The sequence below is a fragment of the Setaria italica genome, chromosome IX (genome assembly GCF_000263155.2).
Source record: "Setaria italica strain Yugu1 chromosome IX, Setaria_italica_v2.0, whole genome shotgun sequence".
NCBI lineage: Eukaryota > Viridiplantae > Streptophyta > Magnoliopsida > Poales > Poaceae > Setaria > Setaria italica.
In genome coordinates this window covers 47,280,975-47,305,781 of record NC_028458.1, presented here as the reverse complement: position 1 = coordinate 47,305,781, position 24,807 = coordinate 47,280,975, and the positions used below count along the sequence as shown (strand labels likewise).

Here is a 24,807-nt window from a genome sequence, read left to right as displayed (position 1 = left end):
TTGAGTTGATGGTACTGGTTGATAGTATTATGGATTGAATTGAATAAATAGTCCAGTAGCATGACATCCTGGTTCAATTGCCTCTAAGAACAAGTGTTTCTTTTATTGTTGTATTGTAGATGGATAAGAGGACCAAGATTGTAACTTGTGCTACTGCTGCATACATGTTGTTGTCAATGATGGCGGTGATTATTCAATCTAGAAAACGTAAACGATGTGCCAGAAGGGTTGGTATTACCTATGGGCCTATGGAGGCAAGGGATAGGATGAGAGTAGATTATCTAAATAATAAAATTTGGAAGGATGACACAACTTGCTTGAACATGTTAAGACTGAATAGAGGCAAGTTTTTTCGATTTTGCAATCTTTTTAGAGAACGTGGTTTGCTTCAAGATACATGTCACTTGTGTGTTGAGCAGCAGGTGGGTATGTTTCTAAATACAGTGGGACATAACCTTAGGAATAGGTTAGTTGGAACTAAATACAGTTGGGACTAGTGGGCATGCTACGTGGACATCAGCAATGTCGGCTTTAATGCTCTCTCACCTAAATGATTTGGTGGCTGCTGGTTTGAAGACATCAAAGGGATTTAAGAAGCACCTTTTTAATGGTTGTGCTAGGGTTATCAATGAGAAGTTCACCACAAGGATCACTGGTGAGCAAGTTAAGAATCATTTGAAAACATGGCAGAAAAGGTATGCAAAGATAAATAGATTGAAGAAGTTGAGTGGTGCCCTCTTTGATGAAGAAAACTGCATGATTACACTAGATGAGGAGCACTACAACGGCCATGTCCAGGTAACCTGATAATGAGCTGCCACCTGACCTATTTGATGTCTTGAACCAACTTCCTGGTTTTAATTCAGCACACATATCCTTCTACTATGCTCATTTGGTGAGCAATCCTCACATTGGCAAAGCTTTCTATAACTTGCCATTCGAGCACAAGTTAAATTGGGTCACAATGTTCATCGCTGAGAAGTTCCCTGGAATGTAAGAGTGATTTCAATGAGTAGGATGTTTCTTTTGTTAAAACTTGATCATGAATTAGTGTCTAAGTTCTGAATTTATATTATGTAAGCTTCAACTTGATGGCTGATATTGTATTGCCTTGAACTTGGTATATGTAAGGCTATCACTGGCCATTGACGTTGCTCAAGACTGATGAACTTTTGGTGTATGTATGTAAGGCTTGAACTTGGTATATGTTGTTATTTTCATCCATCATTTGGAATATCTTTCTTCTTTTTAAATTAAGCAGTACCATGGTTTAATATTAACGGCAATTTTTCACAAGAGAATAACAGTGCTAGAATGTGAGCAGTAGCAGGTTGATGTCTATATTGTTGATGAATTATGGCAGCTAGGGTAATCTCACCAAGAAGGTGAGCTTATTCATTGTGAAACCCTCATCCTCCAACCAAACAAGAGATGGAACCACTCCAACCCACTTTATCCCATAATCAAACAAAAAACTGGGTCCAACCCATCCCTGCAACCAAACAAGAACTGGGTTCACTCCAACCCAGAAAACTGGGTTGGCTCCAACCCAACCCGCATGGTCCCAAAACCAAACGCACCCTTGGTGTCACTTGTGCGTTGCCTAGTGCGGGTTCCGACGTCTGATTGTTTAGCGAGTTCTGTTATTGTTACTGCACAGGACGACGATTAGAGCAGGCTCCTTTGTCATGTCGGATGTTCGGATAGAACTAAACATAAGCTAATTACAAAACTAATTGCAGAACCGCTAGGCTAAATCGCGAGATGAATCTATTAAGCCTAATTAATCCATCATTAGTGAATGGTTACTGTAGCACCACATTGTCAAATCATGGACTAATTAGGCTTAATAGATTCATCTCGCGATTTAGCCTAGGGGTTGTGTAATTAGTTTTGTAATTAGTTTAGGTTTAATACTCCTAATTAGTGTCCAATGACGCGCTAAAATTTAGCCCCCTCCTCCCAAACACCCCCAGTGGACCTGTTTGAAGCGTTACGTTACTGTCGAGAGCTTCCCAATTTTTCCGGGATCAGTCTGTTCGGAGACATCCGATAAAATTATTACCAGGATAAAGTAATCAGCCATACCATTACTTTAGCTAAGCTTCCAGATCAAGTTTCTCCTCATATGAACGCATACTTCCTTTTAGCTGAATCAACGCATCGTACTTTCAGACACACAGCATTCCCATGATCCGTTTTGGATAACGGTAACGATATTCCAAGCAAGGCCATGTTTAGTTACTTCCAACTCCCAACTTTGACACTATGCAAAAAGAAGATTCCCCATCACATCAAACTTGCGGTACATGCATGGAGTACTAAATGTAGATGAAATTAAAAACTAATTGCACAGTTTTGTTGTACTTTGCGAGACGAATCTTTTGAGCCTAATTAGTCAATATTTGGACAATAATTCACAAATACAAACGAAACGCTACAGTGTGCTACAGTGCTGTAACAGTAATTTGGCACCTCCCAAATTCCCCAACTAAACACGGCCCAAATTCGTCACTGCATCAGAATGTTGGCAGGTACTACTCCCAAGTGCGGACTGCTGACATTGAAACGGAAAACTGAATAGCGACTTAGAGGGAAAAAAAACCAGAAACAGAACAGTACAGTCATCATTGTACAGGAAGGGGTACCTAGGCACGTAGATCCCCAGACCTGTGACTTTTGCGGGCACAGATCCGTGCCCCCCTGTAGGCCTGCACCACGGCTCCCTCCTCTCCGCCAGTAGCTGTTGGCTCCCAACCGCCGTGCTTCGCGCTGCGTGATGACGACGAGGACACGGTTTTCCGTCGAAAAGGACGCGAAACTGCTCTGCGCTTGCTGCCCCACGGCCCCAGAGAGCCCCCAGCCCCAACGGATGACGGATCCCCCCATTCTGGGCTTCTTGCGCTCCCCGTGGGAGAAAAGAAACCAACCAGGACGTCGCACGGACTTGGCTCTCCTCCGCTGCCCCCAGCCGTGCCTGCGCCACCAGGCCCCGGAAGCGGTCCTCGTACGGGGAGCCGCAGCGAGCAGCGTGACCACCTGAAAGCACAAGACAGACCAGACCGCGCATGTGCGTCGTCCCTGCGGCGGTTCTTCTACACCCGCCGAAAACCACGTTCCGTCTCCGTGCTGGTTGCACGAAATCCCGGTGGGATGATGAAAATCGTTCGGGAGCTCACAATTCGCCCTTCCGTTCTTTATCCCACGAGAGGTTTGCCATCAGACGAGTCAGCCCGGCCCCACGTTGCCGCCGTGCAGTGCCTGAACATAATAGCCGGAGTCGGTGAAGACAGCCAGCACATGAAGGTGATGGGTGACGACACAGCAGCTGGGCTCTCGAAAGCGAAGGAGCCAGTAGCAGCCCGACATGTGTCAAGAACGGAGCCATCGTAGGCGCGTGCTGCGGTGGCTTGATCATTCTCGCGGCGTGCGACAGCGAGAACATCGGGAGGCTGGGAGCGGGTACGCCTAGCGGCCTAGGCCGCCGCGTACGTGTGCTCCGCATGTGAGATCGAGCTGCCCGAGAGGGCCGAGGCCGAGGACGCTGGTCCATGGACAAAGAAACTACTGAGAGCGTGTTCACTCAAGATACGCGCACTGCTTATCCTATGATATCCGCTGGTGTTGCCGCTTCACAAAGACAGGAACCACAAGTAAACAATTTGTGCTCGGCCTGAACAAAACGAGGCCATGGATTGCCCTTTGGCTGGCTGGCCCAGCGCCCATAACGCGCTGCAGGTGTTGGCAGTGGCCGCATCTGGATGCGAAATGGGGCAGGGCAGAGCAGAGCACGGGAGCCGGCACGCTTTCCCAGCTTCCGAGGCGGCGAGGCGCACGACTGCAGCCGGGACTGGCGTGCGTAGCGTAGCGTGATAGCGTCGTCCAAAGAGAAGCGACAGAGTGGGGGTCAAAGTAAGCGACGACGAAGAAAAGTAAGCGCTTGTTGCTGGTGGCCTCATTTCCTGCTGCTAGATAAATTCAACAATTCAAAAAACTGCAAAGAGGAAAATAGTCCGGTTGCCGCTCCCATTCTGTCTCTTTCTTGTTCTTGGGATATAAGCATCACATCTGCTAATGTGATAGTTGTTCAGGCATGGAACAAACAACCACTTGAAGATCGAAGGTTCTTCTGCTCGTTTTAAAAATGCAATCGAATCGAGCTGCTGCTTGGGACACGAGACACGCAAAGTGCGGCACCTTACTATCGTCGGAAGGAACGGCTCTATGTTAGCACTGCCTCTGTTCCGACTACAACACAGACAGGGATTAACAAGACTGGGCCGAGGAAGGGAAGTCGAGTCTGTCAGCCCAATGCAATATACGTTGCCTAGAGTGGGAGTGAGCCGCGAGTTGGTGTGAGTGAGTTGCCTGTTGCCTGCGTGCGATAAGAAAGGCAGAGAGGGAAGAGAAAGGGTATCAATCAATGTATGAACAAACACTTGCTTGCAAGTGAATCTTTCCTCGTTCTGATCTAAGTCAATCCCGTTTCTTGCTACCTACCTAAATTCCGTTCTCCAATTCTCCCTTGCTAACATCTGGTCAGAGACACCAATCCTGGATCCTCTTCCTTCCCACGATCACTTTACCAGACTCCAAAAGAAACTTGGTGCTATGAATCCCGATTCGAAGCTCCCCCTTGATCAGATTCAGAAGCTCTTCACCGATCAGAACAGTCGTCTCGACAAGCGGTTTCTCGAATCCGAGATCAAGTGGGAGCAGCGCTTCTCCGACCTCAAGCGCCAGAAGGTTGAACGCTTGATGAAAGTCGAGAAACTGACGTTGGCTCTCGAGGACTGGCGGCCAGAGATCGATGGCACAGTCGACGACATCAAGCTGGAGGTGAAGAAGCTCGCCAAACATTGGGATCAGGCAGTGATGAATTGCGAATCAGCTACATCTGGCTTGATTCCGCCACCTGAGTTGGCTGCCAGGCGCCCATCTGCCGGATCTCAAGCTGACTGGCCCAGCGGGCACCACGACGAGCAATTTCACCGGGAGGATGGGTTTGGGTCTATTACGTCTCTGCTCCATCCCCCGGTCAAGGGTACCTCACACACAATTCATTCTTCATCTAAGGCTATTGTTCCTATGAAGGGATCTGAGGTGGATCTTACTACTAATTCTTTCCATTCAAGGCAATTTGTGGGGAAAGTACATAAGCTGAATTTTCCTACCTTTGACGGAGATAATCCACGGATATGGATCTCTCGCTATGAAAGTTATTTTGAGATGTGTCCTCTTGAACCTGAACATTGGATTAAAGTTGCTACAATGCATTTCAATGGTGCTGCTGATCGTTGATTATTAGCTGTAGAGAAGAAATTGAAAGTGTGTAGTTGGTCTGAATTTTGTTCTATGTTAACTGAAAGATTTGGCAAGCAACACCATGAATTGCTTATTAGGCAACTGTTCCGTATAAAATAGTTGGGTTTAGTAGCGGAGTATGTTGAAAAATTTGCTGAGTTAGTTGATCATTAGTAGCTTACGGGCATACTACTGATCCTCTTTATTATACTATGCGATTCATTGATGGTTTATGCGAAGACATCAAGTCAATTGTTCTTGTACAAAGGCCTCGCGACTTGGATACTGCTTGTTCTCTTGCCATTTTCCAGGTGGAAGTGGTTGAACCTGCTCGCAGGCATGAGTACAGGAAGCTGGAAACTGGTTATTTGGTGAACTCACTGTCAAAAGGACCGCTACCTCTTCCTCCTCCACCTAAGATGGAGAAGAGTCCTCTACCGTTGTCTGTTGACGAAAAGGGCATCACTAAATCTGCCAAGTCAGTGGAGGAGAAATTGTCAGCCCTCCGAGCTTATAGATGAGCTAAAGGTCAGTGTATGCGATGTGCTGAGAAATGGAGTCGAGACCATACGTGTGCTCAAACAGTTCAGTTGCATGTAGTGGAAGAACTATTGGCTCTTTTTAATATGGACAATGATTCTATTGAAGAGTGTGCTCCTTCCCGGTGAGATGAGCATGTTTTTATCGCTATCTCGAAGGATGTTGTGATAGGAAAATCAGGTCCAAGAACAATGAAGCTGAAGGGTAAGATTCAATATGAAGACATTCTAGTTCTCACTGATTCTGGAAGCTCCCATACTTTCATAAGTGAGTCTTTGGCTAGCAAGCTATCTGGTTGTCAAGCTCTTCTTTCCCCTATCAAGGTGCAGGTTGCTAATGGTGGGGTTTTATCTTACACTTCTCACATCCCTGCTGCAGCTTGGTCTGTGTCTGGGTTTCAGTTTAATACTGATACGAGAGTTCTACCTTTGCACACTTATAATCTCATTGTGGGCATGGAATGGTTGGAGGAATTCAGTCCCATGCAGGTGCATTGGGCACATAACTGGATGAAGATACCCTACAAGGTTCTACTGCTTGTATTCAGGGTATTGTGCCTCAAATGCCAAAAATGCTTGTAATTCAGTTATGCTCTATGGCTGACTAGCAAGTTAAGTCTAAGGATGTAGATTCTATGCCTGAGGAATTAACTCAATTGTTGTCTGACTTTGCTATGGTATTTGCTCCTATTATAGCTCTACCTCCAGAGAAAACTAATGATCATAGCATTCCCTTAGTAGCTGGAGCTAAACCTGTTCAAATCAGAGCTTATAGGTATCCTCCTGCCTTAAAAGATAACATTGAGAAACAAGTGGTAGAAATGTTAGCAAAGGGCATCATCCAGCCAACTATCAGTGAATTCTCCTACCTGTACTGCTTGTCAGGAAGAAGGATGGTCATGAAGGTTCTGTGTGGATTACAAGTATTTGAATGGTTTAACTCTTAAAAGCAAATTTCCAATTCCTATGTTTGGCCAATTAATGGATGAGCCAAATGGTTTTCCACGCTAGACCTAGCCTCTAGGTATCATCAGATTAGGTTGAAGGCTGGGGAGGAGTATAAGACAGCTTTTCAGACCCACCATGGCCACTTTGAGTTCAAGATAATGTCATTTGGGCTGTCTAGAGCCCCTGCCACTTTTCAGGGAGCAATGAATACCACATTGGCACCATTGTTGAGGAGGTGTGTGTTCTTTGATGAGATTCTGGTGTATAGTGCCACTTTTGAGGAGCATCTCGATCATTTAAAAGATGTCTTCAAGCTGCTGGAACAAGATCATTGGCAGGTTAAATTGTCTAAGTGCTCCTTTGCCAAGAATAATATTACTTACATAGGCCATGTTATAAGTGAGCATGGAGTTGCTATTGATCCTGCTAAGGTTGAAGCAATTGTTAAGTGGCCAAAACCATCCAATGTCAAAGAATTGAGAAGTTTTTTGGGCTTCTAGGTATTATCGGAGTTATGTTCAACATTATGAAGTGATTGCTAAGCCCCTTACTAATCTTATTAAAAAGGGAACATTGTTTGTGTGGAATTCTGATCATGATGTGGCTTTTGACACACTGAAGATTGCCCTTAGTACAGCACAAGTTCTGGCTATTCCTAATTTTGATAAACCCTTTGGTATTGAAACTGATGCTTGTGCATCAGGAGTGGGTGCAGTATTGTTACAGGCAGGTCACCCCTTGGCTTTCATCAGTTAGGCCCCCTAAACTCAAGGGCTTTCTACTTATGAAAAAGAGTACCTGGCAATTTCATTAGCAGTTTAACAGTGGAGGCACTACTTATAGCTTGCAGAATTTATTATCTTCACTAACCAAAAATCTCTAATTCATCTTTATGAGCAAAGACTGAATACTTTCTGGCAACAAAAGGTGTTTATCAAGTTGTTGGGCCTTCATTATAAAATTGTGTATAAGAAAGGGGTGGATAATGGTGTGGCAGATGCTCTATCAAGGAGGACTCACTCTTCTTCTGCTCAGGTATTATCCATGTCTTCTGTTGTTCCAGCCTAGCTGGAAGCACTACAACTCAGTTATGCATCTGATGAGAAACCTCAGGAGCTTCTCTCCAAGTTAGCTCTTGATATGACTGTTGTCCAACATTTCATAATGGTATTCTTAAATAAAAAAGCAAAATTTGGTTGGGTTTCAGTAAAGAGTTGCAGACCAAGGTGCTAGCTGCTTTGCATGATTCTGCTATTGGAGGGCATTCTGGTGTACCTATGACTTATCAGCGTCTCAAGCAGTTGTTCTATTGGCCTAGCATGAAAAAGATGGTGCATCAGTATGTTGTTGCGTGTCCAACATGTCAGCAGACTAAACCTGATAGAAGCAAATATCTTGGTCTTCTGCAACCTCTTCCAACTCCGTATGCGGCTTGGCAAATGATTACAATGGACTTTGTCGAAGGTTTACCAACATCTGGTGGCAAAAATGCTATTCTTGTTGCGGTGGATAGATTCACTAAGTTCAGCCATTTCATTCCATTATGTCACCCTTTTACTGCCCAATCAGTAGCCAAAATCTTCCTTAGTGAAGTGTACAAGTTGCATGGCATGCCTTCATCTATTGTGGCTGATCGGGATAGAATGTTCACAAGTTCATTTTGGAAGAAGTTGTTCAGTTTAGCAGGAGTGGAGTTAGCTATGAGCTCAGCTTATCATCTACAAACCAATATGCAGACGAAGCGGGTGAATCAATGCATAGAGACGTTCTTGCGCTGCTTTGTCCATGCTTGTCCAACACAGTAGATCTACTGGATTGCCCTTGAGGAATATTGGTACAACACTAGCTTTCATTCAGCATTGGGCTGTGCTCCTTTTGAAGCATTGTATGGGTATAAGCCTAGAAGCTTGGGAGTGGATTTCTCTTCTGCTTGCAACAATACTGGCTTACAGAGCTAGCTCCAAGACAAAGATCTCATGCGAGATTTAGTTCATCAATACTTGGTTAGAGCTTGGCAGAGGATGAAAAATCAAGCTGACAAAAATCGCTCTGAAAGGCAATTTGAAGTAGGGACTTAGGTCTATGTCAAATTACAGCCGTATGTTCAATCTTCGTTGGCTCACAAGGCTCATCGGAAGCTCGCCTTCAAGTTCTTCGTGCCGTTCTAGATCATCAGCAAGATTGGAGCTGTTGCGTACAGTTAGCACTGCCTGAGTCATCCTCTGTTCATCCAGTGTTTCATGTGTCTCAGCTAAAGTTGGTTGTGCCTACCATTGAAGCGTTAACCCCAACTCTCCCTTCTAGCACAGTCAAGCTTCAGGTACATGAGATTGTGCTTCAAAAGCGTTTGGTGGCTCGTGGAACTTCTACAGTGTAGCAGGTGTTGATCAAGTGGTCTGGCATGTTAAGAGAGTTGGCAACTTGGGAGGATTTAGAAGCTATTCAACAATTTTTTCCTCGAGCTACTGCTTGGGTCAAGCAGGCTCTTTAGGGAAGGAGGTGTTAGTACTGCCTCTGTTCCAGCTACAACACAGACAACGACTAAAGAGACTGGGCCGAGTGGGCTGAGGAAGGGAAGTCGAGTCCGCGGTCCAATGCGATGTACGTCGGCCCAAAGTAGGAGTGAGCCGCGAGTTGGCGTGCGTGAGTTGCCTATCGCCTGCATCTGATAAGAAAGGCAAAGAGGGGAGATAAAGGGTATCAATCAATGTATAAACAAACGCTTGCTTGCAAGTGAATCCTTCCTCGTTCCAATCTAAGCCGATGCCCTTTCATGCTGCCTACCTAAATTCCGTTCTCCAATTCTCCCTTGCTAGCACTCTGCGGATCCGAACCTTTCGCTCTGCAGCAATGAATGAGCAAAAGGAAAACACCAATGGCTATCCTCTTTCCGCTTTGTGCAGCGCTCGTCGTCTGCAGTCTCATGGGTGGGGCCCCATGGACGGTCGTAGGGGCATGTGCGCCGCCACTCGATGTATTGTGCCATGGGAAGTAAGCATGGTAGGGGAAAGCAGCACACGATAGATGAATACAGTACTGAGTAGGATCACACGATCGATTTGCTCGAACTCGGCTGAAATCTTGTGTGCGCACGGCAGTGCACGGGAATGGGAATGCAAGTGGTGGATATGGATGGTCTAGATCTGTTGGCTATACTGGCCACCGGGCAGATCAAAATATTATCTGCTTCGTTTACACAGCAGTGTGCGTCACACTCGCACTACCACTGGGAGGAAAATCGCTGGCACGCACTGGAGTATACGTACGTCGGTACATAATAAAGCCAGTACAAGGCTAATGGCTTTGCAACCCTGCACTGCAACTCAATTGCGTTTGTGGTGCCTATCATGGTGGTGGTGGCATCGGACAGCAGGAGAAATGGGCCCCAGAAATCCGCCGCCGCCGTCAGTGGCACCGTTAAGGATTGTGCGCGCTCGTGGCTCATCCGACGGGCCGGGGCCGGCCTGTGGCATGGGCTCCTAGTCCAATTTACTTACGACCTGCCTTTCAGTTTCTCTTCTTATGCCGCACACACAACCGTCACAGCCCAGCTAGTGTGCAGCCTGCATAGGTCCGTTCATTTCGGTGGGTCCCCTAAACGATTGGACAGACCAGTCATCATGTATGGCTTCCACAAGCCAGTTGCTTATATAACTTCCGATGCTTTGAGATTCGTACGATGATTATTGACCACTAGTTTCTCTTCCCTACCGCTACCTCCCAACATCACCACACACGCCTCCTCCTCGCCTTCCCGTGCCACCAAGCTTCCCCGCCATCGGCCTCCGCGCTGCTCGGCCGCAGCTGCTATCGCCCTGCGCGCAGCTCAGCCGGCCCGCTACTGGGCCCGATCACCATCCTTGCACGTAGCTCAGCCCCGCCACCACCCCTGCGTGCGGCTTGACCGTCTCTCTCATCACCACTACGTGCCGGTGACCCACCCCATGCGCCGTTGTTGAAGATTTTTTTTCTCTTGAAATGTTGATCCTTATGTTGAAAAATATTGAACCTATTTGGGTAGGACGTTGAAATAAGTATTAAACATGCTGAATATAGTATTGTTTAAAAATGTTGAATTCACTATTTTGAATTATTTAACTATATTTTGAAAAATGTTGAATCTATTCTTATATAATGTTGAAGTGACATGTTTAATTCTAGGAGGAAGAAGAGGTTGAGGGCTTCTATTTGGCCTAAGCTCTATAACTATCTAGCTTGTGGAAGCCACGTGGGAGCCCAAGACGGACCTTGGAAAACCAGTTCTACTATTGCAGACTTGGAGTTGCACGTAGCTACACGTCACATGCTCACATTGTAAGATTGATTGGAACGGCTTACCCCATAGGGGCACCGGCATGTTCATTATATATCCATGGAAACAATGTACAGATAGGATAAGATGCAAGGATTACATTGTATAGGACTCTAAGTCCTAGATGCATACAATGACAAGTCTGAACCTATTACATGTTTACTTCTACATCCCCCTCAATCTGAACGTGCAAAAGTTAGCCACTTGAAATGTTGAGATTGCAACGAAACTCAACAAGATGGCGTATAGGTATGGACTTTGTAAAGCCATCAGCAACCTGATCATGGGAAGAAATAATACAAATATCCAATTGCTTTTTAGCAACTCATTCCCTCACAAAATGGTAATCTACTTCAATATGCTTAGTTCGAGCATGAAATACCGGATTAGCGGATAAATAGGTTGCACCAATGTTATCACACTAAAGAATAGGCACCTTGTGCTGTAATATTCCTAATTCATCAAGAAGAGATAGAACCCATATAATTTCTGTCGTAGCATTGGCTAAAGCTTTGTACTCAACCTCAGTACTGGACCTAGAGACAATAGCGTGCTTCTTCGCTTGCCAAGATATAAGATTAGCACCAAGGAACATTGCAAAACCTCAGATTTGCGATCATCAGAGGAACCAGCCCAATCAGCGTTCGAGAAGGCACTGATGACATTGGAGGACCAAACAAACTTCAACCATAGCTGATAGTCCCACTAATATACTGAAGAATATGCTTGACTGTAGAGTAATGAACTGAAGTTGGACAATGGAGATACTGGCAAACCTTATTAACTGCAAAAGCGATATCTGGCTGTGTTAAGGTAAGGTACTGTAAGCCACCAACAATGCTTCTATAGCAAGTAGCAGTCTCAGGATCTAAGGATCTAGAGGATCACCAGCATCAACCTGAAGTTTCTCGGAAACTGCCATAGGAGTATGCATCGGCTTACAATCCTTTAGACCAGCCTTAAAAATTAAATCTTTAGCATACTTGAACTGTGTTAACAAGAGCTCATCAGAACCAGCCGTCACCTCAATGCTCAAGAAATAATGCAGAGGGCCAAGATCTTTTAGAGCAAAATCATCCCAAAGATGGTTCAGGAGCCGATCAATAGCCAAATCATCGGAGCTAACCACAATTATGTCATCAACATAGACAAGAAAATAGACAATGTCCATGCCATGCCGAAAAAAGAAAAGAGACGTATTAGCCTTTGATGCATGAAAGCCAAGTTCCTGCAACTTATTGCTCAATCGAGAATACCAGGCCCTTGGAGCCTGTTTTAGACCATAAAGAGACTTGTCAAGTTTGCACACATAAGTGGGAAATTTTTTATTTGTATAACCAGGAGGTTGCTTCATGTAAACATCCTCCTCCAGAACACCATGTAGAAACGCATTCTGAACGTCTACTTGTCGTATGCTCCAGTTATTACTCACAACCATAGGCAAAATAAGGTGAATGGTGGTAGCCTTGACAACGGGACTGAATGTGTCTCCATAATCCAAACCATACCGTTGCTTAAAACCTTTGGCAACCAGGCGAGCTTTGTAGCGATCAATCGTACCATTAGCATGACGTTTGACCTTATAGACCCATTTGCAATCAACAACATTGTGAGCTAAATCCGGAGGAACAAGGTGCCAAGTATGATTCCGCATAAGAGCATCAAATTCTATATCCATTGCAGTTTTCCAATCATTAGACTGAAGAGTATCATGTAGGGAGGCCGGTTCATGTACCTCACTAAACAACCCATACCGAATAGTTCCATCAGTAGGGATTTTGGGCTTGCAAATATTATTTTGCAAGTGAGTTGTAGGTCTTTGCGGAGAGGCCCTGATGGGGCCATGAATTGGTCTCGCTGGACCAGGCAGAGGAGGGGGAAGACACCGAGCACCAAACGAGGCAGCAGAAGCATCAGGCACAATAGAACCTGACGGCAGCATATCAGATCCATGTAACCCAGACAACAGCAAAAAAGGCATCGTAGAAGATCCCAGTAGCATGTTAGACGCGGGCAGAGGCGAAAATGGAGGCGCATGCGGAGGGACAGGTGGCACCAAGGTAGAGGCAGACATCAAATCTGTCGATGACGGCGCTTGCACGGGCGAATCAGCCCCGGGATTGGTGTCAGGGTCAGCTTGAGTAGTCATGCCAACGTTGTCTTCTAGCCCAGAAGAGAAAGAATCGTTCCCAGAGGCAGCCGAAATCGGAAACAGTAGCAATATGCACTGGAGGAGAAGAATCTGGACCTGGATCATCAGAAGGAAACTCACATGGTGCAAATAGTGTATTAGTCATGTTAGAAAAACTATAATTCACATCCCCATCATGATTACGCAAATGAGTAGGTAAAAGGAGAATTTCCTGTCGAAGATGAGTTCCTGCATTAGGATGAAGCTGAGAAAATAGGAAGCTACTTTCATCAAAAACAACATCACGTGAAATATAAACCCTTCCCGTCAAGATATCTAAGCACTTATAGCCCTTGTGAAGATTACTATATCCAAGGAAAGTGCATTGCTTGGAACAAAATTAAAGTTTGTGCTTATTGTAGGGACGAAGGTTAGACCAACAAGCACAACTGAACACACGAAGAAAGGAATAATTAGGTGTCTCACTAGATAGACGTGTCAAGGGGGTGGAAAAATCAATGACGCGACTTGGGGTTTGGTTAATGAGATACGTGGCGGTAAGAAAGGCTTCGTCCCAAAACTTAAGTGGCATAGATGCTTGAGCTAAAAGAGCTAAGCCAACCTCAACGATATGCCTATGTTTACGTTTAGCGGAACCGTTTTATTGATGGGCATGAGGACAGGACATGTGATGAGTAATACCAACTTTTTGAAAGGAGTTTAATCTTTGATATTCACTACCCTAATCAGTTTGTATGGTCAAAATTTTATGATTATACAAGCATTCAACATTTTGTTGGAAATTAATAAACACTTGAAATACATCTCATTGATTTTTGAGGAGGAAAATCTATGTAAATTTACTGAAATCATCAATAAAACTTATATAATATTGATAATGACCAACTGACGTGGGTGCAGGGCCCAGACATAAGAGAACACTAATTGCAAAGGAAAACTAGACACTATTAGACCTTGGGTAAGGTAACTGATGACTCTTAGCTTGTTGAAAAGTATCACAAATAGACTCATTAGAGTTTTCATGAAACGACAAATTATGATCCCTAAGGATACGACTAACAATGGAAGATGAAGGATGTCCTAGACGATAATGCCACCTGGAGGCCGTAGGAGTAATAACATAATGAGCTTCAGAGATACGCGGTAAAGGGTAGAGGTCATCTTGACAACTACCGCGAAGAAGAGGGGTCTTCGTAGACAGATCCTTAACAAAAAAAAAAGAAGGATGAAACTCAATAAAGATATCGTTGTCAGTGGCAAATTGACGAACAGAGATCAAATTCTTTTGTATCACAGGAACATGAAGAACTTTATTAAAGGAAAAATCACGATTGGGTATGAAAAATAGTTTGACCAACATGACTGATATTCATACCTTTACCATTGGTTACATGGATCTGGTCCTATCCATTATACTTCTCCCTTGCCGTCAGCTTCTCAAGATTATTGGTTATGTGATCTGTAGATCCAGAAACAAAATACCAATTTGTGTCAACTCCATACGAGGGAACAATAGAGGAGGCCGACTTCTGTGATCCGGCTTTAATTAGTTTCTGACCACCATCATGAGGAGCAATATTCTTCTTGTTAAATCTGTACCAACAATCATGGGCTGTGTGCCCATATCTCTCACAAAGCTGACAGAGAGGCCCTTCATCAGAATCAGGAGTGCCTGAGGAACCTTGACGACCACCATATGGCCCTGGAGCACCACGACCAGAGAAGGTGCCACGTCTGCGACCCCGGGCACCACCACCGCATCCACGGCCACGGGACATAACATTGGCCGACGAGTAGAAGCATCCCTCATCTGCACGTTGTTGATTCAGCCGAGCTTCATAGGAGAGAAGTTGTGCATAGAGATCGCTCAGGGACATGTTGTCTTTAATAGATACCAAAGAAACAAACGGATTATAATTCGAGTCCAATCCATTAAGAGTAGATGCAATGAGATCTTCATCATCAATTTTCTTTCCTATTGTTGCCATATCATTGGCAATAGCCTTCATCTTGATGTAATAGGCAGAGGCAGACAATTCTCCTTTCTTCTCCCGAGCTAACTAAGATCGGAGCTGCAAAATCTTGGAGCGAGATTGGGACGAGAACATCTCTGTGACGGCGTCCACACATCAGCAACATGTTCCAGAGAAGAAACTGGGACCAGGATTTCTTGGTCATGGAAGATAGTAGATACGAGAGGAGCTGCTGATCTTGAATAATCTAGATGACATATGCTGGGTTCTCAACTTCTTCGACAGCTTTGTCTGGCTTCTCAACGCGAAGAATCGCAGGAGGCTGAACCATCGAGACATCCAAAACGCCAATAAGGCGAGCTGCACGGATGGTAGGAAGAACTTGTGCTCGTCACACAAGAAAATTGTCCCAAGTGAGTTTTTCCAAGATAGCAATGTTGAACATCGAAGCCGCCGTCGAGCTTGTTGACGTTCATGAGCTTGTTGATGCCATGAACGTTGTCGACGGAAAAAAAACACGCAACTAGACGTATTCTCGAAGGAGGTGGCTCTTATACCATATAAGATTGATTGGAACGGCTTAGCTCGTAAGGGTACTAGCATGTTCATTATATATCCTTATAAATAATATCTAGGTAATATAAGATACAAAGATTACACGGTATAGGACTTTCTGAGTCGCACTGACATGTTCGAACCTTTCACTTCTACACGCATCACCGTCCCCCGGAACAAAAGAAAAAAATTCAAATCGCCGCGGGTCACGTACGTGGTGGATAACTCATACAGTAGTAGATCCGACCCCGACGAGCATACATGTAAAACGAGACGCGACCATGTGTCGGTGTCACCCTGTCACGTAGCTGTTCCACAAGGCTCCTCACGAGAAAATTAAAACGGGCTTTACACCTGTGCACCTCCGGAACTGCCACTTCGGTTCGCGCCGAGACCCTTCCAGAGCAAAGGAAGCCGGCCAGCCGAGCTACGGCCCACGGCTACCACCAAACAAAACCCGATGAGGGAGCACCGAGCAGACGCCAGAACCCGGACAAATTTCCGCTCGTTTTCGCGCACCCATCCGTGTCACCCTTGTTGCTTCTGGAAGACGTGCCAGTTCGATCGCATCATCGCATGGCGACGAGGCCGCCGGCGGAGGGGAAGCCGTGGGATCTGGCGGCGCACCCGCGGCTGGCGAAGGGGAAGGTGGTGGGCGTGGTGGTGCTGGACGGCTGGGGCGAGGCGCCGCCCGACCCCTTCAACTGCATCCACGCCGCCGACACGCCCACGCTCGACGCCCTCAAGAAGGTACGCGCAAGAGGCCCCCTGCCGCTGAGTCCTGAGGGGCGTGTCATGTGTGATCCGCTGATCGCTGCTGCCGTTCGCTGAACTCTGCTCGCATGCATGTGTGAGTGTGACAGGCGGCTCCGGAGAGGTGGAGGCTGATCAAGGCGCACGGCACGGCGGTGGGGCTCCCGACGGATGACGACATGGGGAACAGCGAGGTCGGCCACAATGCGCTCGGAGCAGGCCAGATATACGCGCAGGGGTAATAGCACCACTCTTTGGCTCTGCCCTCTGGTTTTGGTTAAAACTTATGTTCACCCGGCGCTCGCCAAGGCCATCTGAAAGCCAAACGGGCCGAGGTAAAACTGTGGCCTCCTCTGGTAGGGCTTCTATGGCTTCGTACATGAAGCCTCGGAAATCTCGCTGAGAGGAGCTAGGAGGGAGAGGAGGAAAAAAAAACCACCTTCGTCCTTCGTGGGGTCAAAGTCCCCATGATGGGCGCACAGGGCCAGAGGATGGTGCGGGCGCGGTCGCAGGGAGGCCAGAGCGCTGGTGCGGGGAGGGTGGAGGGTGGGCGGCGGCGGCGTGGATGCGCGGGGGCTGAGGGAGGTGGCGGCAGCGGGCACGGGGGCGGAGGACAGCCGGCGGCGCGGGCGCGAGGCGGAGGACGGTGCGGAGGTGGCCAGCGGCGCTGGAGCGCATGGCGGAGGACGGCGCACGCTGGCCACGGGTGAATGGATAAGAAAGAGAGGAAGGGAAGGAAAGGAGGAAAGAATAGGAAGAGAAGCGGAAAGGAGAAAGGAAAAAAGAAAAAAAAAAGAAAGGGAGAGAAAAGGGAAATAAAGAGAGGAGAAAAAATAGGAAGAAAAAAATCAAAAAATAAAAATAAAAAGGATAAGGGCATTATAGATATTTCATCATTTTTATCAATATTACACAGCTACGAGAAGCCATTTTGCCAAACGTTTTTCCATCCAGACAAGTCGAAGCTAAAAACTGTTTCACCGAAGAAGCTACAGACGCAACCGTTTCAGCCGCAACCGTTTCAGCCCAGGCCAAATTGGTAAATAACAAGCGATCAGTTGACGTCCTCAACGCGCAGGGCAAAGCTGGTCGATCTGGCGCTCGCATCCGGGAAGATATACGAGGGGGAGGGTTTCAAGTACATCCGGCAGTCCTTCGAGAACGGCACCCTGCACCTCATCGGTCTGCTCAGCGACGGCGGCGTGCACTCGAGGTTCGATCAGCTGCAGGTTCCGTTGATGCTACCACCACTTGTTACTCCTAACTGATTTCAGACGCCGACAAATTTGGTCGGGAGTCGAGACAGCTGACGGTTACTGTCTGCCGCCGTGTTTTTTCTTCTTCTTCTTCTGGCTCTTGCAGCTGCTCCTGAAAGGGGCAAGCGAGCACGGGGCCAAGAGGGTACGCGTCCACGTCCTCACGGATGGCCGCGACGTGCTGGACGGCAGCAGCATCAGGTTCGTGGAGATGCTGGAGGAGGACCTCGCCAGGCTACGGGAGAAGGGCGTCGACGCGAGAATCGCGTCTGGTGGAGGCAGGATGTACGTCACGATGGATCGTTATGAGGTACTGCTACGGTTTGTCAGGATGTACTGCAGCATATAAGAACCAGAAATCAGTTTAACAAATGAGTGTAGGCCAAATACTCTGCATTTGTTGATTCGTGATACCACTTCCACTTGTACCTGTCTTTTTTTTGCAGAATGACTGGCAGGTCGTGAAGCGGGGTTGGGATGCACATGTCCTTGGCGAAGCCCCACACAAGTTCAAGAACGCTCTTGAGGCTGTGAAAAAGCTCAGGGAGGATCCAAAGGCCAACGACCAGTATTTACCACCCTTCGTTATAGTTGATGAAAGTGGAAAACCGGTCGGCCCGATACAGGACGGGGATGCTGTTGTGACGTTCAATTTCAGAGCTGACCGGATGGTGATGCTTGCAAAAGCATTGGAGTATGAGAACTTTGACAAATTTGATCGAGTCAGGTTCCCCAAGATACGTTATGCTGGTATGCTCCAGTATGACGGCGAGCTAAAACTTCCGAGCCATTATCTTGTTGCTCCCCCAGAGATAGAGAGAACATCGGGAGAATACTTAGCCCGGAATGGTGTTCGCACCTATGCTTGCAGGTAAATTACTGTGCTTTGTCTTGTGAGAAGTCTTTGATCTGAAGTCTGAATGTATCATTACCTGTGCATTGCTCATATCTTTTTCTGGTTAAAAAAAATGCAGTGAGACAGTCAAGTTTGGTCATGTCACCTTTTTCTGGAATGGAAACCGATCTGGTTATTTCAACCCAAGTTTGGAAAAATATGAAGAAATTCCTAGCGACATCGGCATCCCCTTCAATGATCAGCCGAAAATGAAGGCCTTGGAAATTGCACAGAAGGCAAGGGATGCCATCCTGAGCCGAAAATTTGATCAGGTAGTTCATGGATTAAGGATCATCTTAAAAAACTGGCTTAGAACACAAAAGTAACGTATAGCTAAGGCAGGGATTTCAGACACTAACAAGGACATTTTGTAGGTAAGGGTCAACATTGCAAATGGAGATATGGTTGGTCATACAGGAGACATTGAGGCAACTATAGTTGGATGCAAGGCAGCTGATGAGGCTGTTAAGGTACATGGGAGTATCATCTTTGCAATCCTCTCTCTTTCTGAGATTCCCTACTGATTGCTAGATCATCGTGCATAGTATTGCACTCTCGCGCATGCATTTTCCAGTGTCCACTGTTTTGGATTATGGTTCTTACGATGGCTGCAAATTCTATCTCGTAGATCATCCTCGATGCCATTGAGCAAGTGGGTGGCATTTTCGTACTCACCGCCGACCATGGCAACGCCGAGGACATGGCGAAAAGAGATAAATCTGGAAAACCGCTCCGTGACAAGGACGGGAAGGTCCAGACCCTTACTTCACACACGCTGAATCCGGTGAGTGAGCTCTCAAGCCTCAGATTATGTTAATCCATATGTGCCGACCTGTCACTGTCAGTGTGCTCTAAGCTGAAAGTCTAAAACCATCTGCAGGTTCCAATCGCCATAGGAGGTCCTGGGCTTGCCCCTGGGGTCAGGTTCCGGACGGACCTCCCAAACGCCGGCCTCGCCAACGTTGCGGCGACCGTCATGAACCTTCATGGGTTTGAAGCCCCTGATCACTATGAGCCAACACTGATCGAAGTCGTGGACAAGTGATGAGTCACACAACTCCCAGTCTCAATAATTCACCTCCGTCCGCTTGTGTGAGTGGTGTACTGGTATATACCCACGGTCACGGAATTTGGTTTCCGTTTTGTTGCTTGTGGTTGTCCCGCTGCAGTTTTCAGACTTCTAATCGATCCCTACTATGGGTGTCAGCACGTTGACAATCTGTCTCTGAGAGATGTATGCGCTCACTTTCGATATCCTGTTCCTTGGCTAATGGATCTCTCTCGCCGCGGCGCATTTCTGTCCATCTTCTGGCTTGGCTTTGCTCCTGGCCTGTGTATCTGTTTCGGTCGACATAAGATTGCAATTGTATGCTTGTATGGTCACACAGCTACATGTGAGAAACCGAGTAGTCACCTTCGAGCGTTACTACATGAGTAGTTTGGAGAAGTCATCAGTACTTGGATTTGCCGCGTTCGGGCGCATCATAGGTCCACTATATGACGTGGATTTACATAACTCCCGACGTTGCTGCTCTCATGACACAGCCTCCGATACCAACCACTGGTACAGCAAAACGATTTTGGTAGAAGCAAGTCTCTTGCGAGCCATGCAAACATATCTGACATCTCAATCAGCTCGCAACCGCTGTAGAAGATAGAAATGTACAGAAAAGCAAAGTATGACATCTCATAGGCAGAAGCTATATCAAATGGAAGGCAACCAGAACCAAACACGGCAAGCTGGCTCCGTCCCAACAATCAAATCGCAAACCATTTTTACATCTAGTAGGCCTCCTGAACGGAGTGGGGGATAAAACTATCCATGTATCTGCAGGGCAAAATGCATATGCTATCGAAGCTTTGACTCATTTGATCTGCTGCTCCGGAAGTTTGAGAGGGAGAAGAACGACCTTGATGCTGTAAGTACAAGGTGACAGATAGATTAGAAATGGGTATTTAGACAGCATGGTACTTTGCTGGGCAAAAGCTAACCTTTTGTTGATGTGGCAGCTCCAGGCCTCTCCCTTTGCTTATCTGAATTCATAGAGTTGAAGCTGCCGGTGGTTGATTGAGCTGAAAAGAATAGGTTCAGATATACGCATAACCTTGAAACATAGGAATGTGTACTTTTGAACTAATTTGATCAAGCATAGAAAGACTGACATGCTGTCCTATTTCAGAACCACTCAACAAAGGTTCTTACTGGTATTGGGTACTGTTGCTGTGGAGATGTACTTCTGTATACACATACTGACATAACATCTCTACTCGGTGACAGTATAAGATACAACCGCATAATAATTTTTTAAAAGATGCATGTAACTATTAAAAGACCCCAGTAAACACTAACTATATCGGTATTTAGACTGACCATGGTTGGTAAAGGTACCTGATAAGATGCTATTAGTCTTTGAACCATCAAAAGTTCTCCTGCTCGAATTTGCACCGTCACTAGTGCCTCTTGATTCTTCTAGTTCATCTTCTCCTTCAGAAACTACCGATGGGCTTGCCCAGCCATTAGCACTGTTGTCCCCCTTATTTTTCCGAGCAAACTTTAGAAGCCTCTTGAATCCTTTTGGGGAATCCTTATGAAAAACTATTGCAGGTGGGTTTTCAGCATTTCCCCACTCAATAATTTCTGGTTCATTGCTATCTGCTTGCAGCATTTGTGACAAGGAATGACGGACTCTTGGACTTGATGATGGCAATGGTGCAATTCCAGGGGAAGTTACATCCTCGGCCACTACATTTTCACTCGGGTCAGTGACTTCTTGCTCTTGATGCTCTACTTCTACCCAGGCAGCTGATGAGATACCCATGTCCTCGTCTGGAGGTTGTATGGCCTCATCTGCCTCATTGGTAGGGGGCTCAACCTGGTCACTGGAGCCCATTTCTGTTGCAGTTAAACTCGAGGCCGGTTTCTCTGTTTTTTCAATATTCAAGTCATTATCGAGCGAAATTTCTAAATTTTCATCAACATCATGTGCTGGTTGAGCAAGATCAGCCTCCAATACCTTAGTAGTTGGCTCGGTTGTCATAGGAGATTGCTCCTTATCTTCAGCTTGGTTAACACTTCCACTATCTTTTGAGGAGTCATCAAGTTGGGGCACCTTATTCTTCACAGTACCGGAACCAACGCTTTGACTAATCCCAGTGGCTTTCTTTAAGGGTTTGGACTCCACTGGTACAACACTGCTTTTCTTTGAAACCTTGTGCAAGCTTTGCTTCGTTGTTACACTCGACTTTTCTTCTAACGAAGGTGAAACTTTAGTTATTCTGCTTGTCTTTGTTGCCGTTTTTGTCCTCTTCTCTTCTTGTCCCTTTATAGCTGGCTTTGTAGCAGTCACAGTTTCCTTCTTGTTCTTCACTGGTTGAATGGTTCTTTCCACTTTTGAAGCCAGCTGAGACGATGGGGGTGTTGCCGGAGTCCTCCTTCGGCTAGTTGGTGTAGACGTCGAAGCCATTCCGGTCCCAGGAGAATTTTTAGTTCTTTGTGTTGTAGTTGCTTTTGTCAAAGAACCACCTGACCATGAACTACGTGTTGTAGGCGCAGGTGCGGGTGATGGTGATGGTTTTGGTAAGCTTTTTCTGACTGGTGTCTTTGAAGCTACTTCTTTGGGTAGGACCGGAGGTGAGGAATTCCGCCGTGCCCTTTGTGGAACTGGTGAAATACGTTTTTCTGTTACAGTGCCAGTTTTGGGGGTCATTGCTGATTTCTTCTGCCCAAATGTATCCTTCAAGGGCTTGGAGCTCACCTCCTTTGTAGGCCGCCTTGTGCCTTTCTCGGTTCTAATCTTTGCGTCTCGCTTCTCTTTGTGCTGACCGTGAGTTGCACCTTTCTGCTGATTGGTGGAATCGAGGCCAGCAGCAATTGCATTAGCACCAGCAAACTTTCCAGGCATGACCTCCATCATTTTCAGTAACATCTGATTAAGCTCAGCTTCCTTCTGTCGATTCCACTCAGCTGAGGCCATTGCACGATCACTGCTTTCCTCCAGTCCAGACTTTGTTTGTTCTGCGCAAATATTACTAGAAACTGCACTCTCCATTCCTGACACCCTAGTGTCAGGAGAATCAGCATGGAAAGTTAAACCTTCAACCTCAGATGTAATAAAATTCTTTGGTGCTTCATCTGGTTCAGTCTTCATTTCAGCTCCTTCCTTCTCTGTGTCATAAGCCATGTTGTTCGGTTTACTCTCAGATGTAGAATCTGAGATTCTTTCTTCTGACTTATCATTCAACGAATCACCCATTCCAGCACTCCACCTTCTCAGGACAGACTTAGTAGTAAACAAGCCAGCTTTCTTATTTTGAGAATCTGGATTCTGATCCTTCTGCTTGCTCTCGAAAAGGCTAATTGCATCCTGCACACTCATCCTTCTTACATTATTGTCAGATTTCCTTGGTGGCTGGTCAGTTTCACCATTGCTTTCATCATCTTTATCCAAAGGAATTCTCTGACTAGGAGGGAAGTAACTGAGGCTCTTAATGGCAATTGCCGTTGATCTACGTGATCCTGATCTCCCAATTTGAACCCTCCGCATTGGAGAAGCAGATCTTCTAGGTGAAGCAGATCTTACAAGAGGCCGGCTCCTTTCAACAACAGCCTCACCTTCACCACTGGACTCAGAGGAATCATCACTTTCTGTCGAGCTTTCCCGCTCAATTTGTGCAAGCTTTGCTGGAGAGACATTGTTGGCAATAGGCCTCTGGAGATTGGTCTGAGGGCTGATATCACGAGTTTTATGTGCATTGTCGCCCATGTCAATTTTCTCAGCTGTAGAGTCCTGTTGTGGAGGGAGCTCAGAGGGTTGACAATCCGCAATCAACAACATACACCGCATCAACCAACTAGCAAATGAGAAAGACCAACAGTTAATTTCTTGTCTCAACTGAATTAAACAATTAAGACTCTGTTCTAAAGATAGGACATAACATATAAATGTCAAAGCAAACTGTATTCCAATTGACCAAGCTGGCAAGCTAATGAATGAATAGAAGACACCATCGTAGCTTACTAGCATTATCTGTACCATCTGATGTTACAAAATTTAATGACCATGTTGAGTACAGTATACTATTTTAACATACCTAAACTCTGAGGTTCCAAATCGCTGAACAAAAGCAGATAAATCAGAGATTTCTCTTGTCGACAAATTGGATCCAACAGCTCGATTCAATAAGACCAAGATCTCTTCCTTCAGTGCGGTCAATCTCAAATCCAGTGCTCGAAGCAATTCATTCCTAGCATATTTTACCAGTGAAAATTGTGAACCAAAAGAGGTAGCAAACTAAAGTAGCGGGCAAAAAGAAAGGAATTTACTTTGTAGTCTCCGATGAATTTGGGCCAACATTTTCCTAAAAGTGGATAGTTTAAAAATTAAATGTAAGCAGATGGATCATGAAATAGTACAACAATGTAAAATTAAAACATTGCAAGAGTTGAAATTACCTGTTGTGCTATGGCACCAGTACCAAACAAGCCTCCTGCAAAAACAGAATAACAACATAAAGCTGTCATGTCTGGATATTACGAGCAATAAGTATCCCTAGAGCATTTAAACAAGCTCATCTACCAGTTTTAGTGCTCATATATTTCAGATGGTTTTGCGTGTATTTGCGGACATACACAAAATTTTGAAGTATGAAAAATTCAAATGAACCTTGATACAATATTTGGTTAAAGTAAGGTAGTTGAACCTCAACAGTTCAAGCATAAGGCATCTGCGAAAAGTCTTATTGCATGTGCTAAGAACAATTTTGCCAGTGTGTAATACATGAGAAAAGCATGAATTTTACCCATCAAGATGTAGATGAGCACTTTGGAACTGCAGGTTACTATCTGTTCCAAGGAAGAATTATTCTCAGACCTTATTTGGAGGATTAATTGTCTATAATAGATTAGCAACCAGCAAACGATATGATTCGCCACTGTCAAGATCAACTAAGAATATAATTACACTGCAAACGGAAATTGAAGCCCACAACCCACATTATACATAGATGGTAAAATAAACCTAAAGCAACTAAGCATATCACTTCACTGACTCATATAATGAGGGGGGGGGGGGGGGGGGGGGGGGGGGGGAGGTTATAAGGGCTGCCCCTCTTTTTTTTTTT

General features: G+C 45.8%; 2 protein-coding genes across 4 annotated transcripts in view; one reads left to right on the top strand and one right to left on the bottom strand.

The window, feature by feature from the left end:
* Positions 1-16,232: 16,232 nt before the first annotated feature.
* Positions 16,233-19,991, top strand: LOC101771740 (2,3-bisphosphoglycerate-independent phosphoglycerate mutase). The gene is made up of 9 exons (XM_004984441.4): positions 16,233-16,533; positions 16,647-16,774; positions 17,615-17,765; positions 17,899-18,102; positions 18,239-18,663; positions 18,767-18,959; positions 19,062-19,157; positions 19,316-19,471; positions 19,568-19,991. The coding sequence occupies exons 1-9, from the start codon at positions 16,360-16,362 to the stop codon at positions 19,730-19,732; spliced, it is 1,692 nt and encodes a 563-aa protein (XP_004984498.1). The 5' UTR covers positions 16,233-16,359; the 3' UTR covers positions 19,733-19,991.
* A 274-nt stretch (positions 19,992-20,265) lies between these two features.
* Positions 20,266-24,807, bottom strand: part of LOC101771346 (flocculation protein FLO11) — a 6,756-nt gene continuing 2,214 nt past the window's right edge. For 2 of the 3 annotated variants that reach the window (XM_004984440.4, XM_012842730.2), the window contains exons 6-11: positions 24,140-24,174; positions 24,011-24,045; positions 23,779-23,931; positions 21,077-23,538; positions 20,680-20,760; positions 20,266-20,604 (exon numbers count right to left, since the gene is read on the bottom strand). In XM_004984440.4, the coding sequence (XP_004984497.1) occupies positions 20,537-20,604; positions 20,680-20,760; positions 21,077-23,538; positions 23,779-23,931; positions 24,011-24,045; positions 24,140-24,174 (2,834 nt within the window). In that variant the 3' untranslated portion in view covers positions 20,266-20,536. Of the gene's footprint in view, positions 20,605-20,679; positions 20,761-21,076; positions 23,539-23,778; positions 23,932-24,010; positions 24,046-24,139; positions 24,175-24,486; positions 24,510-24,807 lie in introns of those variants that run through there. The other variant, XM_022829612.1, reaches the window with a different exon arrangement.

What these genes read in the sequence shown, in the direction of transcription:
- LOC101771740 (XM_004984441.4), top strand. Translation starts at nt 16,360, where the DNA reads ATGGCGACGAGGCCGCCGGCGGAGGGGAAGCCGTGGGATCTGGCGGCG. An exon ending in TCACGATGGATCGTTATGAG is followed by an intron (nt 18,103 to 18,238) that starts GTACTGCTACGG and finishes TTTTTTTTGCAG; the next exon opens with AATGACTGGCAGGTCGTGAA. An exon ending in CTTCACACACGCTGAATCCG is followed by an intron (nt 19,472 to 19,567) that starts GTGAGTGAGCTC and finishes AACCATCTGCAG; the next exon opens with GTTCCAATCGCCATAGGAGG.